Source organism: Tursiops truncatus, chromosome 8 (assembly GCF_011762595.2).
Source record: "Tursiops truncatus isolate mTurTru1 chromosome 8, mTurTru1.mat.Y, whole genome shotgun sequence".
NCBI classification, from domain to species: Eukaryota; Metazoa; Chordata; class Mammalia; order Artiodactyla; family Delphinidae; genus Tursiops; species Tursiops truncatus.
The window spans coordinates 72,348,695-72,373,363 of NC_047041.1; the positions used below are offsets into that span (position 1 = coordinate 72,348,695).

The 24,669-nt window shown below is 46.9% G+C and overlaps 1 protein-coding gene across 1 annotated transcript; it reads right to left on the reverse strand.

The window, feature by feature from the left end:
- Nucleotides 1–1,814: 1,814 nt before the first annotated feature.
- DBX1 (developing brain homeobox 1) lies at nt 1,815–5,881 on the reverse strand. The gene is made up of 4 exons (XM_004320388.3): nt 5,515–5,881; nt 4,767–4,868; nt 2,650–2,852; nt 1,815–2,230 (listed from the first exon to the last, which is right to left on the reverse strand). The coding sequence occupies exons 1-4, from the start codon at nt 5,879–5,881 to the stop codon at nt 1,865–1,867; spliced, it is 1,038 nt and encodes a 345-aa protein (XP_004320436.1). The 3' UTR covers nt 1,815–1,864.
- Nucleotides 5,882–24,669: the final 18,788 nt, after the last annotated feature.

Here is a 24,669-nt window from a genome sequence, read left to right on the forward strand (position 1 = left end):
TTAACAACTTTTTTTCCTGGCTGTTGGGGTATGGGTTAGGACAATAAACAGGTGTGTTATGTGCCTGATGTGGCAGAGATCAGTCTCTCAAAGAGCACAGAGCCCTTGCCAGGGTTCTAAGCTGATGTTCTTTACTGGTTGCTGGTTAAATAAATCATTTTTGCTGAAAGTTAGTCTTTAAAGAACTTTAGTTTCACTGGGGAGCCCCAGAGTCTGTATCTGGGCTCCCAAGTCCTGCCTGTAGATGTCATTCCTATTAAAATCAGTTCACACACAGAAGTCAAAACCACCTTTGGGCTTCCCTGGGGACTAGGAAATATGCCTTCAAGGAGGGAAAGAAAAACCATTGTAAAGTTGCACCACTTAAACTGACTTTCATTGTTGTCTTCTAGTCCATCATTTCAGTCCTTAGAGTAGGGGAGAAGGATCATCACAGACTCAACTTGTTGACATCACTTGACTGGAGCTATTTTACTTGTAACCATAGCAAAATTGGCTATTTTATGGTACAGGGGAAGCAGAAAAGGCACTGGCCCGAGAGTCAGAGATGGGTTCTAGTTCTAGCTTGTCCTCTAACTAGTTGGGTGCTTTAGACAAGTGCCTTCCTCTCTTGAATATGAGCGTACCTTCTGTAAATTCCAGCAGCACTTGGATTAGAGTAGCTCCATTCCTTGCACTAGAATAGCTCTAACATTCTGTAAGTTAGGGATAACACTTGATCATTGTGTGCATCCTACTTTTTATTTGGCATTTGTTCATTTGATACATATATACATATATAAAAATCTGTACATGGTAAAAATACAAAATAAGTATTTTTTATAAGTTACTCAATTAAACAGCTACCTTTTTAAAGTTTAAAAACCATTGCAAGAAAAGAGAGAAGGAAATCTAGTCAGTCCTTTATATCATTCACAATAAACTTGGTATAAAATATCCATACAAGTGTACAAAATAGTGTACAGTTCACAAAAGCTGTGCAAAGACAGCAAAGTTCTATGAAAAAAAAAATCAAAGAGGCTTGTGGGTCTCTCTCTGTTCACATCATGCCCAGTGCTCAGTGAAACCTCCCCAGAAATAATAAAAGGGCACAAGGTGGAGTGCTTGGTGCATATATTATGCATGCAGAAATAGTGAAGAAAAGTCTTTAAAACACACACTTGAAATAGAGGCCGACTCTTCCTCCCATTTAGAGAACTCACTTCTTTGCCCAGAGAGCGTTTGGAATATGACACATAGAAAAGACTCAATATTTATGTGGTACCTTAGACCAGAAGGCACGGGTAGATTTTTTTTTTTTCTTTTTTGAAATTCTTGAGCTTTCTAAGGGCATTGCTACGGGAAGACTGGGTTACCAGTGTCTGGAGTTGGGCAAGAGGCCCTCGCTACCTAAGGTGGGGAGGTGGAGGGATCTAGGAAGTCAGGGGTCTTGAAGTTATATGCTTGATGTTGTGACTCGTATCTCGGTTTCCTACTTCAGAAAAGGTTTCTTACCTTATAGGGTTGTTGCTGCTGTAGACCAGCAGGGCCTGGCTCACAGCTAAACCCGGGCTGGGAGAGTGAACACCCCACTGTGTTGAAAATATCTTGCAATAAGGAAGCTAAACAGGGGCCCTCGCGGCAAAGTTAAGGCTGGGACCAAGACCTAAATTTAACTTATGCGGAGAGGGCTGTTGGTAGGTGGTGTGGGGCAAGGGAATGTCGTTGGGGGGCAATGGAAGGGGCCAGGGTGCCCTCGACGACGCGACAGTTCTACAGCGGGGAGCGGCAGCGTCTGCGCAGCGGGGGCAAGTGAACACGCACCGAATCCCACCTCTTCAATTTCAAAGCACTTATAATCGGTACCCCGGGCGCGGGAGGGCTTCTAAGACACGGTGATCTCCTCCTCCTCAGCCTCCTCATCCTCCTCGGAGTCGGAGAAGTCCGAAGGTTTGTCGGGGCTGCCAGAGTGCGCGGGCGAGTGGGGCAGCGGCCCTTCCAGGCGCGGGTCCCGCAGGTGCCGAGGGTCGGGGGACGGGTGATGATAGACCAGGCGGTGGCGGAGGCTGCCCGGGCCCTCGTCCTCCTCGTCGTCGTCGTCCCCGGGACCCTTCTGGCCCACGTCGCTGAGGTCCGGGTGCGGATTGAGTTTGGTGGGAAGGGTCTGCTCGCGGCAGCCCCCGCTAGACAGGAGCTCGCGCTCCTTGGAGTTCCGCCACTTCATGCGTCGGTTCTGGAACCAGATTTTCACCTGGGGCGAGAGGGGTGAGAGCAGGGGAGAAGCAGCGGTTAGCGCAGAACCCCCGCCACCGCCCCAAGCGGGTGGGAAGGAGGCCCTGTTCTTCCTCTCTTTGCCGGCTCCCCACCCGGTAAAGTGAGTTCGGACCGGAAGTGGCCCTTACCCTACCCCCACCAGCTCGGCTACACGCACCTCTCGCCCTTTCTTCCGGCACCTGGCCCAGGTGGGCGGGGGTGGGGAGACGCTGGGCTCGGGAGAGACGGGGTGGGGAGAGTAGCGGGCTATCGCGAGAAGCCTCCGCGAAGCTGGCTCGTGCACTTACTCCCTCTCTAGACCTTACCGCGTCTGTACAATGGGACCTAGGCGGTTTCAGAGAACCTTCCCGTTCGTACGATGCGTGGGGGGAGGGGCTCTGGGGAGACTGCCCTCACCTGTGAGTCTTTCAAGCCCAGCTTGGACGCCAGCTTCTTGCGGTCGGGCTTGCTGATGTACTTCTGTTTCTGGAACATCTTCTCCAGCGCCTTGCGCTGCACGTCGGAGAACACGGCTCGACGCAGCATGCCCCTACGAGGCTTGCCGCGAGCGGCCAGTGGCCAGGAGAAGGTCCCCGGGATGGGCACGACGCTGGAGGACGCTGCGGAGGCCAGGGGTGCGAGGTGAGTGAGTGGGCGGTGGCCCGCCCGGGCCGGTGGCGTCCGCCCCACCATTGCGGCCTCCTTAGGTTTTTCTCTCTGATCCCTTCATCTCTTTAAAGCTCTCCTTTTTCTCCGCCTGGAGAATAGGCTACGAACCCACAAACCTGCGAGAGTGAAAGGCGCTTTCTGCCCAAATAACTTTCCCTTTCAACCGTGCAAACCCGGATTAGGTAAAACCACGGAAACACAGAAAAGACCCCCCACAATAGCCTATTTCGTTTTTCCATTCAACGATCTCAGGGAAACTAACTTGCGTGCATCAGCTAATATAGCTGAAGAAAAAAGTAAATTGTAAAAATAAAGTAGCCAGCCACTGGGTTCCCCCCTAAGCTTTTAACACGTTTGTGGCTTTTGCATTCTTTAGATGAAAATGAGGTGATTTACTGATTTGATAGAGAGGAGAAAATCCGCTTTGGATTTTTTATGTTTTGAAAAATCCAATCAGTATTCATCTTTTTTTATATTAATCTTTCCTCCCCTCCCCCACAAAACGTAAAGAATTCGGCCAGAATACATGAAAAGTGGCAGCTAATTAGCACATTGACCGCTTCCCAATGGGTATTGGCATGATAAAAGGGGGGAGAGTTTCGCTTTAAGGGAGAAAAAAAATCCAAAAGAAACAGAGACTCTAATGAAGCGTGAATGGTAATTGTGTAGTAATGAACTAACAGAAAAAGACTGAGGACAAGCAGCGAAAGCCATATATTACTGGGACAAAAGAGATTTACACTTTCAAACTAAACACAACTGCAGGCCAAGACCATTGGGAGAATACTGATGGCAGAGGCTTCTCTTCCCCGAATCATTTTCATTAAATGGACATGAAAAGCTATTTATAAAGCTCGGGTTGTTTTTGTTACAGCATTGAGATGGGGGAGAAAGGGAGCAAATTCCATTATCAGCAGTAGCATGAATGGTGGTGGGGGGGGGTGAATTCTCTCTCCCCCTTTCAAAAATCAATTGCTTGTTTCTTTCGCTGATATTTGGAAGTGCTGTCGAGGTTCTACCCATCCCCCACCGACCATGCCCAGTCTCTCTTCCCTTTATAAGAGTTCCTGTCTCCTTAATCTTGACCAGCTGCAGAGTTTTTGAGCCATAGTTTGAGTCACCACTGGGATTCCAGGATGAAAACGTCCTGGAACCTGTTTAAGGTGTTTCTCCTTTAAACCGGGACCCAATTATGGGCTTCCCTCCGACTTAATTTACGAGCTCTAGGATCTTTAAAACGGTATGGCGATGGGGGGACGGTATGAGAGTTTGGGAAATAAGGTAGGAAATAGAAGGTTGGGGTTGTGGGAGGATCTAGTCCCCCTCCCCCTGGGCGACCCCAGGCATCCCACACAAGAGGGCACCCCATGTGGTCTTGTGAAAAGCCTGAAGCCCTGAATGAGTCTTAAAGAGAAATTAGCCCCGGCTGGTAGGTGTCTCTCCGCGGCTTGGAGGGGCGAGGGTTGGTCTGTGTGTGGCTGCCCGGAGGAGCTGACCAATTGGTCATGGTGCTGAAACCTTTGTGGGGAATCGTGGCCAAGTGCACTGACTCTGTGGGAAAACGGCGGCGTGAAGGGATGCCAACAGCTCCTCGCCGGGAAGGGAACCGCCTCAAATTTGGACCATGACAATTCCTGCTAATTTGTAGAGCAGGGAATTGGTGCAAAGTGTCAAGCAGTCACTGCTTGTGCTAAATAGGGCATCAAATTGGCGCGACGGATTCGTGAATGTTGTACGCCTTGCAACCTCTGAACCGGAGCGTAACCCCGTGAGGTGGACGGAGAAATATGGCTTCGGGGCAGGGAGCGACGGAGTGGGGCTGGGGCGACGCCCAGCCTCCTGAAAGGAAGCGGGATGAGACCTACCTGGGAAATAAGAAGATCTGATGAAAGGCTGGAAGGAGCCTTCAAAGTAGGGAAAGGCGAAGGTCTTGGGAGGGACACTCTGGAGCAAGGCGGGGGATGTTTCTGGGAGAGAGTGAGGAAAGGAGGAACAGAAGGAGGGAGACAGAAAGGGCATTTGATTAAGTACATGATTATTGTACAGCACAGTGAATACACGATATGATTAACCTTTTGGCTGGTTTCAAAGGCATCTTACTCAGTGTACTGACACAGTAAAGTAAACCTTTCCCTAACACTGTCTCTATCTGTGGAACCCCCTCCCCCAATAGTCCTCAGAGGCCCCCCCCCCATGTCATCCTAGGCACTAACGAGATAGAAGAACTGGTGGGGAGGGGGAGAAAAGAATTGCAGACCGATAATACTTGCTAAGCTAGTAAATATATTGTCTTGGGTTAAAAAAAAAAACTGGCTTTCAGAAGCTCAAGGACAGAAACGCAGACGTCCAGGGGCGTGCGCGCAATTTCACTGCGCCAGGGAACTGTGCGCGCTCGGACTGTAGGTGTTCAAATTCATTCTGAGGGTGGGGCGAACCTGGAGGCTTCCCGGGAATCGTCTGAACCTAAGTCTCACATTGCTTGACAGTGGGGCCTCGGGGATCTTGCGTACGTGTGTGCACTGCTGTGAGCGTGGGTACCCGCTGCGTATGGGAAACTGAGGCCATAAGGACTCTGCATCTAGACCGGCCCCTTAGCGTTTTGCTTTCACTTACCAGTTCTGGGCGCCGAAGAAAGGATGGCGTTCACTCCAAACTTCAGAAACGTGGGCTCGCTGGCAGGGGAGACGGCCGTCTGTGGTGAGCCGCCCCGCCGGCTGCCTGGACCCGGGGAGCTCAGGTCCGAGGCCCCTGTGTCTGTGAGAGCCGCAGGGGCCCCCTGCCTAGGGGGCGACATGCTGGCGGTGGGCACGCTGCGGGGCAGGTAGGCTGGGGGTCGGCTGATGCGGATCAGATCCTCCACCAGGAAGCTCGAGTGGCCGGAAAATGCCGACTGCAGGGACTGGGGCAATGTTAAGGTGGGCGTGGGGCGCAAGAGGCTGGGGTACCCGGCTGGGGGCGCGAGGAGGCCGGGGAACATCATGTTAGGCGAGGGGCGGGCGGAAAAACCCTTCTTCCAGTGGCCAGAGGGTAAATGCTGGGCTTCCCGCCCCTCCCGCCCTCTCTCTTGGGCTTAGCAAACGTCTTCTAGTAACGATCCCACTTGGGTGTCTGCGAGTCCTCCGCGGTCTTCCCGTTGAGGTGATGGTTTTATAGTGGCCCGCCCGTTAAAGCGTTTTGAAAAGTGACAGCTCTGACAATGAAGTTCAACAAAGTTCTCCACTCGAGCTTCATTCGCTGGAGGCTCTGGGCGCGCTGATTGGCGCAGGGGTGCAATTTATGATTGGATTAGTCTTCATAAGCATGGCCCGCACAATGGGCTGGCAACAAAGGCTGGCGCGCATCAATTCTGCGTATCGACCGCCTCTTTGCAATACAGTGCTCCCCCAAAGCTCTCGCCGGGAGTTTTTGTTCGGAAGCAACACCCGGGCTAATTAAATGCCTATTTAGAAGTTTCAGATGACATCTTGCCTCATAGAAAAGGAATTATTTAAAGAATGCACTAAATTTATTTGCAGCTCCCCTGCTGAGCCTGGAAAATAAATCAATAAATATTCATAGAAATTCATCTCCAGGCAATCAGTAAAATAATCCTCCCCCCTTGTGGGGAGGGCAATGGAAAATTTCAAGTCAGTGAACATGAAAATATACTCCCTCTTCGGTCTCTGCCCTATACATTACTCCAGCTGAGGCATAAAGCAGATGTGATGGGTGGGTTAAATAAATGTGGGGTAGGGGAGTGCCGTTCTAACAACCCAGGGAGACTTGAAATTGATGCTTTGGGGCTATTGGATGTGCGTCCCTAGGGTTGGAGGGTGGAGGTCTTGATTTGAGTTATTTCATGTTGGGAAACTAACTGAGATTGAGAGAGTTAGTGGGTACCTGAATAGTAATATGACCCTCCTGCAAACTCCCAGCAACTTAGAAAACGATTTTCAGCGACATATCTTTATAAGTGTCACTGAGGAACGAACGGCAGTTCACCCGGGGGAGGATCAGAGAGCAGCATCGAAAAGGGGCAAGGTAGCCGGATTCCATTCCCAAGGGCTTACCTCTGCTGGAGGCTGCCTCAGACAAGGACACCTGGACACTGTGGGGGCTCTGCTGGCTCTTTCCTAACCTCTACAAGCCCTCGGCAGTTTCAGTAGAAACTCACAGCCTGGACTTTTAAAACCACAGCAGCGAAGGTTGGGATTTGTCCTGAGAGAGTCCTACCCATTGTGGGCGCTTAACCCGGCCAAAGTTTTGCTGCTTCTTCATCAACTGCAATGTACAAACACATGAAAACAGCACGAAGGACGCGGTTCCCAGAAATGTTGGTCCACATGAGGAAAGACGATTCTTAATTTGGTGCCTCAAATGAGAATCTTCCTGTAGACAGTACTGTGTTTTCTGCTGGGTTGGGGCTGGGGTGGCGCTGAGCCTCAATTCCGTTTCTCGGCTCGGCTAGATAACAGATGTGTAAAACGTCCCATTCATTTCTTTAGTGTGGCTGAACCTCCCCAAAGAGAAGTGTGCAGCCCGCCAGGCCGCCCTGATCCTATTAACCATGAACTAACTGTCACCTTCAGCTGGTTTTCCTTTTTTGCTTTTTAACACAAAGCTTTCTCAAAAATCTTATTAACCAGCTTTATTTCTCTCGATGGTTTTGTTCAGGGCGTTTTGTGTTGATGATCTCCATGTCGCTGCTTTAACCATTCAATAAAAGTGCATCTGTGATTTATATCACATTAAACCAGAAATGGAGCCCGCTAAAGCTCTCCCTTGATTCAGATTAAAAAGTTATTTAGGTCGGGCTCTGGAGCCGAATTAATGCTCCAACATGACGCAAGTACGGAGTTTCTGAGCCCAAGACTGTTTATGGAGGCATTCTGGGCAGCAGGCCCTGGAAAACCACTAAGGAAAGAACAACTGTTAAATAAGTGGCTATTTAAATATGGGAAATGCGTTGCTCAAGTTAACTGGAGTCCCCTGGAAACGATAGAGACAGATCTTCGGAGAACTTCAAATGTTCCTCTTTTTGAAGCTTTGCCATAGAATAGGGGAGAAAAAGTCGAAAGTATTTGAACACCTGAGCTCTAATTTTGCCACAGCGTTTTCATTCGCTATCACCCCTCCCCACCAACTGCTTTCTGGAAGCAGGAGGACCAGCTCTGGTTTTTGCATTCTCTCCCTCTTTCTCTTCTTTTTCCCCTCTTCATTCCCTCCCTCCTTGCTCCCCTACTCCCCTGTCAGGAGCCATTGCCAGTTCCCGGAAGGAGGAAAACTCGGACTAGAGGTGTTGGGTTTCTCATCAAGGGAGTGTAGCTCAGCACTATAGCATTTGACTGCAGTCTACTGGAAGATAGAGCCTACATTTGCAGGGCTTTGTATTGAGGGGCGGTAAGGACTCAAAGCCAGTCTAAGGCCTTCCTGACCCCCTGCCCCTCCTTCCCTAGACCTCCTCTCCAGCTGAGGTATTTCCCTGGGTGTGTTTTTTTGTTTTGTTTTGTTTTTGTTTTTTGCGGTACACGGGCCTCTCACTGTTGTGGCCTCTCCCGTTGCGGAGCACAGGCTCTGGACGCACAGGCTCAGCGGCCATGGCTCACGGGCCCAGCCGCTCTGCAGCATGTGGGATCTTCCCGGACCGGGGCACAAACCCGTGTCCCTTGCATCGGCAGGCAGACTCTCAACCACTGTGCCACCAGGGAAGCCCCCTGGGTGTAGTTTTTACAGTTACTATCTTGACAATTGACACGCTCCTTGGTTCCCACACTTACACACACACACACACACACACACACACACACACACACACACACACACACACACACACACACACCGGCCATTCTGCCTCACTCTAGACTAACTGCTGCTAATGTCTCTTCTTTTAAAAGGGGGGCCTGACATTTTTTGGAAGGTGGGTCAACCCCTTGCTGTGATCCACGTGTTCTTGGTCTCCAGCGGTCCGTCTCCATAGCCTTTTTTCCTTTTTCCAAGGGGAAGAGTGAAGGCGGGGGCGAGGGCTGGCGGCCCGTGAAAAGGCAAAATAAATCCTAAGGAAGCAGGAAATCTGACGAAAGGATCTTACTTTTAAGTGATTTCCTTGAACGCGTCTTTTCAAACTCCGCCATAGCCTAAGGGGCTGCGCAGCCGGCGGCTGCGGCTAAGACCTGTGACTAATGCCGTTTGACCTGAGCCCTTGGGGTTTTGTGCGCCCTGCCATTCATTGTAATGTCGTTATCTTCAAGTTTATTTCAGAGAAGTCACTAGCGTCCTCTCTCCCAGAGCGGGGCTTTCTGTCTGTTTCTCTTTCAGGGGAAAAAAAGACGGGAGGGGAAAAGAGTAAAGACAGGAGGGGAAAAGAGTATCGGAGGCGCCGGTTGGGGTGAAGATCCTCGCCTGTGCCGCGGGCGCCGCTGCTCGCTGGGGGAAGGCCTCAGTAGAGACAGCCGAGGCTCCCGGGGCCTTCGAGGCCAAAGCTGCCGGAGCCTCCCTGGGAAGGCAGGAAGGGCTCCGGAATCCGTCTGGGCTTTCTTCCCCCCGCCACGCCCCCGGGGCCTTGGATAGCTGGCGCGTCCCTGCCCGATGCGCCGGGGTCTGGCCGTGGCTCACCCTCTCCAGTGTGGGTCGAGGCGTGAGCGCCTGCCCCGGGTAAGTGCAGGCCGCCCGTGGGGAGACGAAGTGCCCGAAAAGTAGAGAGTGGCTTGATATATTCCTCGCCCTCCGAAACGACAACGAACGTAAATTCGGGAAGACTGGGACCCCAGGGTCGCACTTTGCAAGGGTTCAAACCCCCAGGCCGTGGCGCTCCCGACCGGAGCTACCAACAGAGAATGCTTTGCAAGTCTGGCAGGCTGCGGGGTGGCGGTGGCGTCGGAATTAGCACCCGCCTCCTGGCTTCTGCTGTCCCAGGGAAAAAGAGGGAGCTGATGCGCGAGGCAAAGGAGGAGGGCGGCGAGGCTTGGGCTGTAAGAGCTTTCCTACAGCCCTAGCTCTTTAGGCGAGCCGCTCTATTAAGACACCTCTAAGGGGTTCACCTTCAGAATAGGCCACAGGGAGCTACCGGCCGCCCCAGCCCTTTCTAGCATCTCCCCGCACCGCTCATTCCTTTCACACTCACTCCCCCCTTTTTCCTTGAAAATCCTTCTATTGTGCCAATCAAGCAGATGGTTTGCAGGAAATATAGCTTGGCCTTGCTGACCGAAACTAATTTTAACTAGCTTTCCAAGCCTGAAACGTTTGTTTTGCTCTTACAAAATAGCCCCCAAAACAGCTGGCAAGGGTGAATTAAACCCATTAAAGACACATTTATAAGAAATTATATTCACATAGATTGCCTGAACCCCCTTGTGCAGCCTAAGAGGGGAGATGAGCGCATTTAAATGAAAATGTCGCCGAAAGCTCCCCTCCTTAACGTAGCCTGAAAGTCCCGAAAACATTTTACTAAATAGATTAACTTGACTATTGTCTCGCGTCACATTTAGCAGCTTCATTAAGTGAATGGCTGAACAAATATATTACGCATGCATGGAAAGCGCTTTTGCGAAGCGCCTCATTGTGTCCTCAGCCCTGACAGGTGGTTAACTGTGTGTTGTGTTTTTTGGTGGGTTTTTTGTTTTTTTTTTTTTCTTTTTTTTTTTTTTTTCTTTTTTTAACCCGAAGAAAGAGGGTGTCTTTAGAGCAGTGCTGTGCGCAGGCCCGGCTTGGTGGGAGTTTACTTTAACTGGCTGCTTGGGCCCTGCCGCCCAGTGATATTAGCACCGTGAGATGTTGGCAAAGGCGATCTGAGCCCATTCAAGATAATCAAAATTAAATTCTGGTGAGCCGAGCCTTGAGTGCTTTTTCTCTCCATCACTCCCACCTCCTTGTCTCGGAAATTAATTTTATAATGCTCCTTTTCAAAGCTGATGTCCCCCCACCTCCCGAAAGTAAATTGCCTTTGCGTTTCCTTGATTAACCGGCTCTCTGCAGACTGCAGTGTTAAATATCCTTTTAACTCACATTTGGATCCATTTCACTTTACTGTGTGTCTTTGGGGAAAGTCCTTGTTTCCCAGGCCTCAGGGTCCCTGTGTGGGAAACAAGGGACTAGGGCCCTAGAAAGCTCTCTAAGGGCCCTTTCAGGTCTGACCTTCTAAGGTTTAAAAATTCTCTGCTCTTTGTCACCCCACTGCGGGTCCCAACCCAGCAGCTCCCAGCGTCTGGCCTCCACCTGGAGGACCTGAAGGACTGCATTTCCGGGTACTAGGGGCGAGCCCTGAGTGGAGGGAAGAAGCGTGGAGTAAGCTGGAGGCTTCAGTGCAGTGCGACTGGGCTTCTGCTCCTCGGGTCTCAAGATCCACTAGGAGCCCTTAGGTGCCAGGCCCTCGCATCCCACCCAGCATCCCGCCCCGCATCCTTCCCTGCGTCGGACTTCTCTTCAGTCCTGGGTCTGCAAAGAGGTGTGGCCTGATGCCAGGTGTAAAACAGGAGGTGTTGCTCCCTGCCTCGCTCCCCTGGTCCTGGGAGTTGCTTTTCAGCCTCTTTAATTACTCCTTGCGCTCCCCGCCCCCCTCTCCCCCCATGAACCCCTTCCTCACCTGCCCCCGCCCCAGCTTTTTTACCCTTCCTCTCGTCTCAAGCTGAAACGATTGGTTTCCTGTCCCAGAATCTTTGAGAGGCGCTGAGTGGGAAACCACATAGGATCTTTCTCTGGACCTGAAAGAGCCGGTTTTCGTCGATGGTGGGAGGGAGAAGAGGGAAATATCTGTTCCACCTTTGCAGTCCCCAAGGACTCTGGGATGGGGAGCAGGTGCCTCTCTGAGGCTGGGTTTGCGTTGGGGTGGAGGCGGCCCTACAGGGAGTCAGCAACCCAGCGAGTTGGGTGGCGGATCCCGGAGAAATGGACGCCACCACCTACGACCACCACCCACACTTCAAGAATAGAGGACTCCGAGAAGACTGGTCTTGTTGATGTGCAGTGGCTGTGCGAAGCCGGTGCTGCCAGATTTATACCAGTCTTTCAAGCTATCTCTGGGGAGCTTGCTGTCTCGATATTAAACCTTAATCTTGTCCAACGTTTAAGAACCCACAAGGGAAAAAGACTTCTGCCTATGGACTGAGAGTCTGTTTCCCAAACCAGAATCTTGCTTCACCTTCTCCTTTTTCATGTTAAAAAAACCAGATGGCATGTTTTCAAACATAGAAGGAAGAGGAGTCATTTTAGATCTAGGGCCAGTTGGTTACAGAAGGTGGGGGCTGGTGGGGGGGAGGGAGCCTCCGAGGCTAAACGTTCCAAATTCTTCAGCTCATCTTTGAAATGTAGAGATTGCCCTTTTGGGACAAAGAGGTATTTTTCTAATCCAGATACTCATGGGAGGATTAGAGGTAAGACTGCTAGTTCTTTATAATGTAGTAAAAATTCATTTTAAAAATTATTTTTCTTCTAACAGGAAATGAGTCTTGATTTGGTCAGAGGAGGGACCTATCAGAGAGAGAGGCTGTTTGGAACCATGAGTCAGTACTTGAGAGAGAAGTATTCTGATGTGTATGGGGCTCTAAGTTGCTGAAGGTTTGTTTTGCCTGAGGCTGAGATGGGTTTAGAGGTTATTGCAGGAAAGAGAGAAGGAAAAGTCCCCCAAGACTTTTGCCTGCTCTGCAGTTCTGCTTAGTCAGCGTAGGGAAGCAAGACGGAGGCATGAGAGAATGTGACATTCCTCTTACATGGGGAAGGCGTGGGGGGAAATAGCCTTATCTTAGGGTGTTACCTATACTGCACAATGGCCTTAAGGCTAACTGCCAGCTGCTGTCTACAGGAGGAAAATCAAAGCATTCCCTAACCTGCTCACCCTCCTCCACCATCAGCTTTCCCCTCTAACTGCAGAGAGAAAGATAGTCATCAGACAGAAAGGCCTTACATTTCCTTCCTGCCGGCTCACTCTTCCATTCTATTCACATCTCCACCCATTCAGGTCCTCCCCTGCCTCCTTGGGGACAGTGTTAGTTATTTAATCTCTGTTTGCCCTTCCAAATCCACCTCCTACTCCTTCTCCCCCTTCTTTTGTCCTAAGAGACTAGCAAAATGCATCTAGGGAAACGCATGGACACCAGCATACCCTGCTGGCTGGTATCTTCTGCTTTGCTTCAGTTAGTGGGAGGCAATGGCACCAGCTCAAGGATAGGAGGAGAGAAACGTTGGGGTTTTCTTCCTCTCACTCCCTTCTTTTTTTAACATTTATTTATTTTATCCATTTATTTTTGGCTACATTGGGTCTTCATTGCTGTGCGTGGGCTTTCTCTGCGGTGCGCCGGGGCTACTCTTCGTCGGCTTAGCTGCTCCGCAGCATGTGGGATCCTCCCAGACCAGGGCTCGAACCCACATCCCCTGCATTGGCAGGCGGACTCTCAACGACTGCGCCACCAGGGAAGCCCCCTCCCACTCCCTTCTTGCTTTGTTGCATTTCTGTGAATAACTGTAGCTGCAGCTCCCAAGCTCACTGGGCCCTGCGATATAATAGCTTTCCACTTTTGCTAGTCTTTGGGTGCATTAGCATTCCTTGTTTATTCCCTTAACCTCACCTGCGCTTCTGTAAGTGATTCCTTCATTGGAAATATTTGCTGCTGAACTCCTGACTGATACAGGGACCTTGTTTTTCATTGTCCTCTCTGTCTATAGCTTCAATACCCCCTTCATCACAGGTTCTTTCAAACTGTGCTCATATCAAAAGGACCATCTCTTGACCTTATGTCCATTTCTAACTGCATCTTTTTACAGACTTCCTCTAACTTTTGTGAGGCCTGAGACAAAACTATAGATGGAAGTCTGTGGCCCACCCTACTCCACTTCCCACTCTGACTCCATTCTACATCATGAAGGGCCATGCATCCAAGAGTGTGGACACCTGGTCCACTTATCCAAGGTCCATCCATATCCCCTGCACCCTCTCCAAACAGCCAGAGGTTTAGGGATGGGCATGCCTCAGGTGTAGGGATGGGCACACTAGTGACATTGTCCACTCATGGGAAGATAGACCTAGGAGAGGCTTATGTAGTCTTTGAAAACAGGCTTGGTTCCACTTGGGTAAAGAATTCCAGAGCCTAAAAGGGAGCATATGGGCTCTAGGTGAGCACGTCCCTTTGGCCACACGGACATGGGTGGAGCTGGAGGGGAGCCAGGCTGGGGCCCTTTCTGAAGTTCAGGGCCCACACAAGTTCCCTGTTTGTCCTGGTCGAAGCATGGTACTTCTTTCACAGCCAGACTTTTTTGAAAAGCAACGTCTAACCTTGCTTTCTCCTATTCCTGCCACCTTCATGACCTTTCTCAACCTGCTGCCACCACATTCCACTGAGATGGGTTTGTTAGTGTCATTGATGCCATCCCTGTTTGCAGAGTCAGTGATCTTCTCTAATTCTATGTGGCCTGCCTACAGCATTTGTCACTGTGGACCTCTCCCTTCTGGGCTTCATGGTTTTCTTTTTCCTCCTCAGACTGTTCCTTCTTGCCCAGTTTGTGAACTCTCTTTTCTCTGCTCAGCCCTTAGACGGTAACATTATTCTGGGTTCTGACTTTGGCTGTTCCCCCAGACAGTTATTGAAATTCTGCTTATTACTTATTCTACCCCTGTTGCACTACATGCGCTTCCCTAATTATGCCCCGCTCTCTCAAACCCCAGTGCCTTTGTGCACACTGACCCTTTGGATTCTTTTCACCTGGCTGACTTCCATTGGTTGGGAAAGATTTGGCTTGAGCCTCTCCTCCTTTGTGATCCTTCTTTGACATGTACTGTGAGGTCTGTCTGTTGGGTATTTTCTTGTCGTACCTAACACTCACCTTTAATAGTGCATTTATTACGCTGTGTTTAGAGTTGCCAGATAAAAATACTGGATGCACAGTTACATCTGAATTTCAAACAAACAAATATTATTTTAGTATAAGTATGTCCCAAATACTGTGTGGGATATACTTAGACTAAAGACATTACTCATTGTTTATCACAAATTCAAATTTTACTGGATATTCTGAATTTTTATTTGCTGGCAACTGTACCTACTGGAATAATTTACATGTTTGTTTCCCCTGTAGACCATGAACTTCTTAAGGGTAGGCACCGTGTCCTTTGGCTCTGTGTCCTAATGCCTGGCACATAGCATGCATTCAGAGAATGTGTGCAGAGTGATAAAACCTTCAAGTTTGGGAGCACTTTGCTGCCTCATTTCAAAGGACCTTTCCTGCTTTGAAATTCAGTGTATTTAGTTTATTGATCTCTCTTCTAACCTCTTCTAAAGTCTTATCATTATTAGCTCTTTGTTTTATACTGTTTGGTTCTCTAGATGGTAACCAGATGGGAAGGCTCCCAGATTTTGTCAAAAGACTGATCTTCATCTGTATCTCCTAGGGCAGTCCTCTTTGCTGATTTGAATGATTAGGTGATGAGGTCTGTTGGCATTGTTGGTCATTATTAGATATTACTGGTGAATATGCTTAGTTGACTAAATATGTTTAACAGAGGGTCAAATTCCATAGCACAGGAACCAAGCTCAGATTAACGCATATACACTAACTCTTGGTCTCACAGCATTAAATTAAGTAAATATTTAATTTTCACAGTGTAAATAATGAATCCACTGGCAGATCCCCACCCAGCCCTCACTTAGGGGGTATAAATATGTTTTGTATACATGTTTATATATATACATAAATATATTTGTATAAATATATATGTTAATGAACTCATCACTAAGAATTATTCTGTGGTCCAGAAAGCAAAATATTGCAGCTCTGAAAACTGGTGCCTGCCAGCTAATCCTTAGGTCTTAGGTACTAAATCGGTTGACGTGAGACAGAAAGCCAACACAGGCATGGGTATCAGAATTGGTTAATTATGGTGGAGAGGAAGTTAAAGAAAGCAAGACTCACAGAGAAAATGCAGAGATATCCAATTTATTATCAGAAAAAAAGTCAGAATGTAGAACTAGAGCTGCACTCTCCAATGCAGTAGCCACTAGTCACATGGAACTATTCAAATTCAAAGTAGTTAAATAAATAAAATGTAAATAATTTAAATAAAAATTAAATTTTAAAATTTAAATAAAAATTAAAATCTAACTCCTCAGTCACATTAGCCACAATTCAAGTGCTCAGTAACCACATGGGGCTAGTGGCTACCATATTGGACGGCATAGATATAGAACATTTCCATCACTGCAGAAGTTCTTTGGACAGCGTTGACTAGAGTTCCTGAATGTGAACTGAATCTCTTGGCCTGGGGAAATGGAAACCTAGAGGAATATGACTGTCATATTCAAGTACTCGCAGGGCTGCCAAGAGAAAGAAAGTAAGTAATGAGTTCTAAGTTACTAGAAGGAACCAGAGAGAGGCCAGATGCATACTTCACAGCAACTAGAAATTTTAAAACATAAGTCAGTCCTTATTGCCCCATCCTCTCCTTCAATCAACAAATATTGATTGAGGTCCTACCGTGTGCCAGCAGGCACTGTTCTAGGTCTCGGAACACTGGAGTGAACAAAACAGACAGAGCTTGTGCCATCTTGGATCTTCTCATTCCACTTAGGATGAAGTAGGAACGGCCCCTGCCAGCCCCTCCCGCTCCCCCTCCTCTACCACAGTCCTGTCTCCCATCTCTTCTCTCTTCCTCTAAGATGCCAGGCTCTTTCTCACCAGTATACCTTTGCGCATGCTCTTCTCTCTGCTTGCTTCATTTGGTTAACTCCTGCTCATCCTTCAAACTGCAGTTTAAATGCTACTTTCTCTTCACCCAGTTTTAATCACCCTGCATTTTTTTCTTCTTGGCAATATATCTATATCTATATTTATACATATACAGTAAGTCCCCTACAATACAAACCTTAAAGTTGCAAACTTTCAAAGATGCGAACGTGTGTTCCATCAACATCTGATGTGAGTGAAACTGCAGCTTGCCCTCTGCCTCCTAATTGCTTACGATCCTTCAGCTCTACCATCTCCCACCTCCTCTCCCTCCTCCAGTCAGTAACTCTTCTTGCCTGTTCACTCAGTGCCAGTCCTTGTATGCCAGTTGTGGTGCTGTACTACTGTAGTTTTCAAGGTACTGTACTGTAAGATTAAAAATGTTTTCTTTATTTTTCTGTTTTTTTAATAAAGTCTTTTTATTTTATTTTTTAATTTTTGGCTGCACTGGGTCTTCGTTGCTGCACGCGGGCTTTCTCTAGTTGCGGTGAGCGGGGTCTACTCTTCGTTGCGGTGCGTGGGCTTCTCGTTGTGATGGCTTCTCTTGTTGCGGATCACGGGCTCTAGGTGCGTGGGCTTCAGTTGTTGCAGCACGCGGGCTCAGTAGCTGTGGCTTGCGGGCTCTTTTCTTTTTTATGTATTATTTGTGTGAAAAGTATTATAAACCTATTACAGTACAGTACTGTATAGCCAATTGTGTTAGTTGAGTACCTAAGCTAACTTTGTTGGACTTACGAACAAATTGGAACATGCTCTCGGAACGGAACTCGTTCGTATGTAGGCAACTTACTGTATAAAGAGAGAGCACACGTTGTCACTCACTAGCTGTGTGACTTTGGGCCCAGTTACTTAACCTCTCTGTCCCTTAGTTTTTTCAACTGCCTCATCTAAAATGGTAATAATAAAACTTACCCTAAAAGACTATGAAAAATGTTTATTTATTGCCTAGAACAGTGACTGGCTTATATTTAGACACATAAGAAATTTAGTACCCTTTCCTCTCAAGAAACTAAATATCCTAATCCTATACCTGATTTCCTTTTAAAATGTCAGTGAAGGACATTTAAACCAATAATAATAGCAACAGCAATGATAATGATAGTTAGCTTTATTGAGAACTTACTATAAGCCTGGTACTGTGTTAAATATTTTCCAGGCATGATTTACAGTAATCCTCAAAACAGCCTCATGAGGTAGATACTATTATTATCCCCACTTACCTACAGGAGGAGATACAGAAACTTAGGGAAATTTAACAACAGAACCAGGTTGGCTTTGCATTGTGTCAGCCTGGCTAGGCTGAACTCTTTCTCAGAAATTTCCAGTGCAGCATGACTCCCGTTAAGGTGGACAGCTAAACAGGCTTGAGAGATTTGGAGGGTAGAAGTAAGCAGTGGCTGGTTTGTCACTGACCAGCTGGCTTATGTCACTGGTGTGAGGCAGCTGGTCCTCCACTTTCCCCAGCTTCTCTGACTCCTGTGTTTACCCCGCTGAAGGAGGGTGTTGGCTTTTGCAGGACATTCACACCAACAAGGTCAGAGGCAGTAGAGACTGACAAGGATTTCAGTCTGTTCTTGTGGGGTTCCAGCTTGTGTTTGTGGATTCCAGCCTGCTCCTGATATGTGTATGGTATACTGCCTGTTAGTTCTGCTTCTCTGATTGAATCCTGACACACAGTTAATAAATACCAGAGCCGAGGCTTGGAACTCAGTCTGACCCTAGAACGTTCATAACCATTATTCTGTATTGGCCCTGAAGAAACTCTAGGGATTTTGAAGGTAGATGAGACTAGTCTGAGGTTTAAATTTTAGGTCTGGAGCCCTCTTCTGCCTTGAAATATTACAGCGATTAACAGGTCATTATACTCATGGGCCAAACTGACACTCAGAGGGCATATAGCAACTGATAAAGTTTACCTTAGTTTATAAAAATCAAAAGTTCTCAACATGGGTAATATAGCCAATGTTTTGAATAATTGTAAATGGAAAGTAACCTTAAAATTATATAAAAATTAAAAATAAAAAACTTTTACTACTACAGTAATAATGATATGAGCACATATTTAGCATCTACAGAATTTCAGGTACTGCTCGAAGTGCTTATGTATCAACTCATTTAAGCTTCACAGTCCTCTCAACAAGTAGAGCAGCAGTTCTAACACTTACTTTATTCATAGAAGTAGGTATTAGATTTCAAAAAAGTGAACTTTGTGAGGGCAAGGGATACAGAGTGAGGGGGAGCTGTTAGTTCCCTGCTCTGACAAAGGGAGATAGATATAGATGAACCTTAGGTCTCCACTAGCTCCATTTTGGAGAGTGTATATCTAAAGCACTTAACACATACCTATCAGTTAGGATGATTTCAGCTGCAGTAGCAAAAGGACCCATCCAAAAACAGTAAACTGCAAAGAAAAGTTATTATTCCATAAAACAAGAATTCCAGAAATAAAACAGGTCCAGAGTCCATTAATTTATTGTCTCATTGATATCATCAGAATCCAGGTTCTTTCTCTCTTCTCTGCCATCCTTAATGTGTTGAGTTATCCTCTTTTTTTTTATAAGTTTCTACTTAGGATGTTTTTTTAAATTTTATTTATTTATTTATTTATGGCTGTGTTGGGTCTTCGTTTCTGTGCGAGGGCTTTCTCTAGTTGTGGCGAGCGGGGGCCACTCTTCATTGCGGTGCGCGGGCCTCTCACTGTCATGGCCTCTCTTGTTGCGGAGCACAGGCTCCAGACGCACAGGCTCAGTAGTTGTGGCTCATGGGCCCAGTTGCTCCACGGCATGTGGGATCTTCCCAGACCAGGGCTCGAACCCGTGTCCCCTGCATCGGCAGGCAGATTCTCAACCACTGCACCACCAGGGGAGCCCGAGTTATCCTCTTTGGCTGGCTCCCTCATGGTGTCGAATGGCTGCCCCATCTCCAGACATCACATGCAGATAACAACATCTAGCAGAAGGAGAGTCAGTTTATTGTCTTCTCTCTCCTTTTATCAGCAGGAAAAAAAAATCTTTTCCAAAAGCCCACCTGGAGGATGTCTACTCCTGTCTCGTTGGCCAGAATAGTGCCAGTTGCTCATGTCTAAGCCAGTCACTGGCAAAGAAAATGGAATTACTATTTTTTAATTAAATGGATCTAGGGTAACCTTCCTGGAAATAGGAAGGACCTAGCTTCCTGAAATACATGGGTGTTAGATTTCTGAACAAAGAAGATACTGATTAGCAAAGGAAAAGGTGTGTGGCTTTATATAGGCAACAAACAGTGTCTGTTACTACATGTTAAATAAAGCAAAGTGTATAAAATGTGCCTTACCCAAAGCTAGACCCATGGATGTGTCCTGGGAGCTGCCCTTTACCACTGTGTCTTACTCCTGTTTTTAAAAAATTTTTACTGACCACCACAGATACTGCCAATGCTCACCAATGCCCATTCTTCTCTTTTTGAGGACACAGACAACATTTTCTAGCTTTCCTCACAGTTAGATGCAGCCATAGACCCTGTTCTGGGCAATGGAATGTGGGCAGAAGTAATCTGTATTACTTCCAGGCTTGGCATATAAAATCTCTCAAGTACAATCCTTCTTCTTTTTTCCTTCCATTGGGACATGAAGGCCACGTGTAGGGGTGGCAGAGATTCAACATGTCATGAACCTGGATCCCTGTGTCACGGCTTGGAGGAGAGCCACCCATCTTGTATTGGACTGTGCTATGAGTAAGAAATAAGCTTTTATTATATGATTTGGGGGTTATCAGAGAATTTATCGTGACTAATGTACCCATCAATTTATTGTGACTAAGAGAATTTGTCGTGACTAATGTACCCATCAAATGATCTTCCTTGTGCCTTGTATTTTGAGCACAGGGGCTGCAGATCTGGTATGCAGGTCTCAGGCTGCTAAGAGGGTTATCTGAACATGCATAAAATCCCATGCATGTTAAAAATAAAACCCCTTTCATGGTAGCCTTACTTAAGTACTTCCAGTGATAAGGAACTCACTATTTCTAGCAAGAGATAACCTCTGGTTAGCAAGAGATAACATATTAATGAAAGGTGGTAAATACACTTCAGTTCATGTGCCGAATCTCTATGGTTAGTAGTTGCATTTAAGCTACTATTGATATGTAGAGAAGGATTCTAAGATCAACTCTGGGTGGCCTGGGAAAATTTTCTGCTATTAATTAATAATGCCTTCCAGGGCTCTGGCAGCAGGAGCGGTAGACCCATGCTCCATGTAGCATCTGTGGTTTGAGAACTATGAGAACTACAGCGAGAAAGCTCATAGGAAAGAGGTTTGCCATTAAATAACAGGACTCAAGGGGATTGGATCTTGGGATACATTTCCAGGGTTGATGATACAATTGCAACAATAATTATGCCTTCCGTTTAGCGAGTACTGTGCTAATGCTTTATATATATATAGATAGATAGATAGATAGATAGATAGATATAGATATATAATTTCCTTGTCTCCTCATAACAAGTCCATTTTACAGACAAAGAAACTGAGGCTCAAAAATGTAAAGTAGCTTGCAGGGCATCATGTAGTTAATTTAGTGGCAGAGGCAGATTTGGACCAGGGTGGTCTGACCCAAAGTCTGTGTTCCTACCCTGTCGCCTATGCTGTCTATGGAATTGGGGAGGGAGCTGATTAAAGATTTCTGAACTTCAGTTTTTGTTGTGAGGGAATGTGTGGTACACTGTAGGAGGTTTAGCAGAATTGCTAGCCTCTACCCATTAGATGCCTGTAGCATACTCCCCCCTCCCTTCTAGAGAAAAATGTCTCCAGACACTGCCAAACTGGCCCCGCTTGAAGACCAGTGGGTTAGAGGAAGGCACGCCCTATGTTTGGAGCATTTGTGGTTCTGGGCAGGCAGGTGATCTGGGAAGGCGCCAAGGAGCGATGTGGGAACTTAGGGGGCAAGGGGGTCCATTAGGGTAGCCTGGGAGCCTTTGTCACATGAAGAAGGCAATAGCATTGAGGAGGCTGAGTCCCCTAAGCTCATGCACTAAGTCTCCCAGGTATTTCCTGTTAAGGGGCAGGATTGAGGAGGGAGAAGCTTGCAGGGGAAGGTTCCTGTGGCCCCAAATTGTAGGTAAAGGAAGAATGTGGAGTGAGGATTTTAACCACACAGGTCACCCTGAATGCTACTGAGAGCCTGCCGCTGTGGGCACATCTCCTACTCGGTAGATGCGGAAGGAGTGTTTGTTGAGTGAATGGTGACCAGTTGGACCAAAGGAAGGGAATAAAGCAGTTACACTTATTTTTAAGTAAAGCTATGGTATGAAACAGCGTTCTTGAAGAGCCACTAAATCTGTACTTGGCAGACATAAAGCAGCAAAGGCACCAGTGTTCAGGTGAAAGCAAAAGACAGTGTCTCTTTTAGTGAAAAGGAATTACCAAAAGCTAACATGTGCCCTCAATGCCTCTTTAACTTTTAAATGGAAGTCTATTTGATATGAAAACAGAGGTGTTCGCCGCTGGCATAAACAGAAAGCACGCTGCTTTGAAAAAAGTACGAATGGTATTTGGCAAAACCAATGACTTTCCTTGTAGGTAGGTGTTCTGAGGCAATGTTCATGTATTTCAATTCTTATTACTTATTTTGCTTTCTCTTATTCTCAAAGTGAGTAGCTTCTTAATATACATATTTAGTTAGAATGTGTTTTAAAGGGTTTCTCAAATTCAGAGCCTCTAGAGGGATGGTGGTTACAGAAGGTATCCCTGCCTTCACCCATTCAGAAACACAAGCGTTGCTGTAGGGTCACTGTCCTCTATTTTAGAGAAGCTAAAAGAAGTTACAGAAATATTTAAGCTAACTAACGACAAAGCTGACAAACATACCAACATCACAAGTTCAAGGTCACATATAATTTCTGCCCTTTTCTCAAAAAACCAAGTACTACAATCAGTTGGGGTTGTTTTTTAACAAATAAAGCAGGCTTTGTTTTCATCCTCTCTCATTTCCATTTTTAGCACAGTTCACAAATTCATATTTTTTTCTGCCACCATTCAAGATATTTTTCTCTGGGTTATGTGCACTAAATGGTATAAAGCATGAAGGGAGAGGGGACCGTTGTGGTCTGTGCTATTCACATTTGCCTGTTAATCTAATTACCAAGGTAGGGGCTCCAGAAACTGAGCTGCCCACATAGAAAAGCTTTCCCCCCACCTGGTGGATTGTTTAGCCAAGCTTCTTAAATGGGCAGAGTTTGGGGTTGGGGGGCAGGGAGAGAAATGAATCTTTTGTTGTTGTTGTTGTAAGTTTCTGTGCAGAGCAACGGAAAGAATTTAGTGGTTGTCAACATGAGTTTAGTCCAAAGGTGTGGTTTAGAATGTAGGTTGATTTTGACTGAGCTTCAGGTCACGCAAGCCTCGGGAAACCTGTGCCGCTATTTGTTTTTTGTGTGTTTTAAAAAGAGTTCAGAAGACGCCAGGGAGGGAGATGAAGCGGAGATGGGGGCCGGAGCGTCCCAAGGGGATGACGTCCTTTACAGGGTGGATACTTCAGGGGTGTTGTTTCCAGAGGCTCTCAGTGACGGATTGTGTGAAAGGGCAGCTTTGAATGAACAGCCCCAGCCAGGCCTGATTTTGAACTGGTTTTCAGTCCTTGATTCCTACACACAAAATGAAATACCTTGTCGAATAGAGCCCATTGAGTGAGGATGATGGGCTAAGAGCCGGGGCTACGAGGTGGCAGCGTGGGTGCTTGTTTATCGAGGAGGAGTTGTCCGTTGTTCCTGGGGCCGGTGAAAGGAAAGACGCCAGAATCCGATGGCTGGGGTAGCACTGATGTGAGGTAACGGGGTAATCGGATTGAAAGGGTACCATAGTATTTGTGTCAGTTCACATCTCGTCAAAGGAATAATGTGAGGCGCTACCTAGCTGAGGCTTTGGCCCGGGGGTGGGTGGGGGGAGTTCTGTTAGCAAGCATCCAGGCCTCATTGGATTCAAATATAAACTAATTCTCACAGGAGCATTGCCTGATTAATCTATTTGCATAATAGTAGAAAAACTACAGAGTGTTTACTCTTTTTATTTCCCCCCTCTGTAGGGATTTGGACAAGAAAAGGTTTAAATTCATTTGAAAGAAGGGTGTGTGAGAAGTCAGCAGAAAAAGCCCCCTCTGGGGCTCCCAGGGCTGTTTTCTGGATGGAAGGGGTTGGTAGTCGAGGCAAGGCCTGTTCACCCAAGAAGTTTAACTCTTCCTGGGAAAAATCACCTTGTTCCGAGGCCCTTTCCTGGCACTTGCTTTAGGGGACTTCGCTCTTGGCTGAGACGATAGTGTGAGGTTCAGAGGAGGAACAGGCCCCAAGTGAGCTATCCCCCTTGTTTCAGATTCTGGTCCAAGACCATGGTAGTTTCAGAAAATATATAGATAGGTTCCGTTCTGACTTACTCTGCTTCACGGGTGTTTGTGAAACGAATCTCGGGTCTATTTGCCATTCCACAGAGAAGCAAAGTAATTACGTTTCTAAAACTCATGCCATTTGCAACCTGTTTTGACTAAGCACGTTGATTCAATAAGCACCCGCTTAGCACTGCCTGGTTCGGTATGTGATGGTGGGTGTGCCGATGGGATCAGTGTTATCTTTTTAAGAAATCACATTATAAAAACAGAATGTGAAAAGGGGGCTAAGGATTCCTGAGTTTCAGATTTTCAATGTCAAACTATTTTTCCTGCAGACACTTCAATAATAGAAATTTTAAATGTTGCTATAAACATTGCTTAGCAAATCCAGCTTTGATTACTTCCAGCCTCTGCTCAAGAATAAAGAGCCTTCTTTTCATAGTCCTACAGACACTATCTTCAGTACTTCTTACTCATTCTCATCACCTTTATTCCCTCATCTTCCATTGTTGTGGTAAAGAAAGCCGCAAGTCATTCAAATGAAGCTGCCATGTTGGCTCAAGATGCTTCTGTTTCTACAAGTTCCAGATGGAGATACTTTAAAAACAATGGCAGGGCAAATCCTACCTTCTGAATGATTGCATGGTTAATTCCAAATTTTATCATGAAAACTTCCTGCTATAAGAGAAATGCCTATGGCATGTGCTCAACAAACGTTACTTTCACTTTCGCTTCA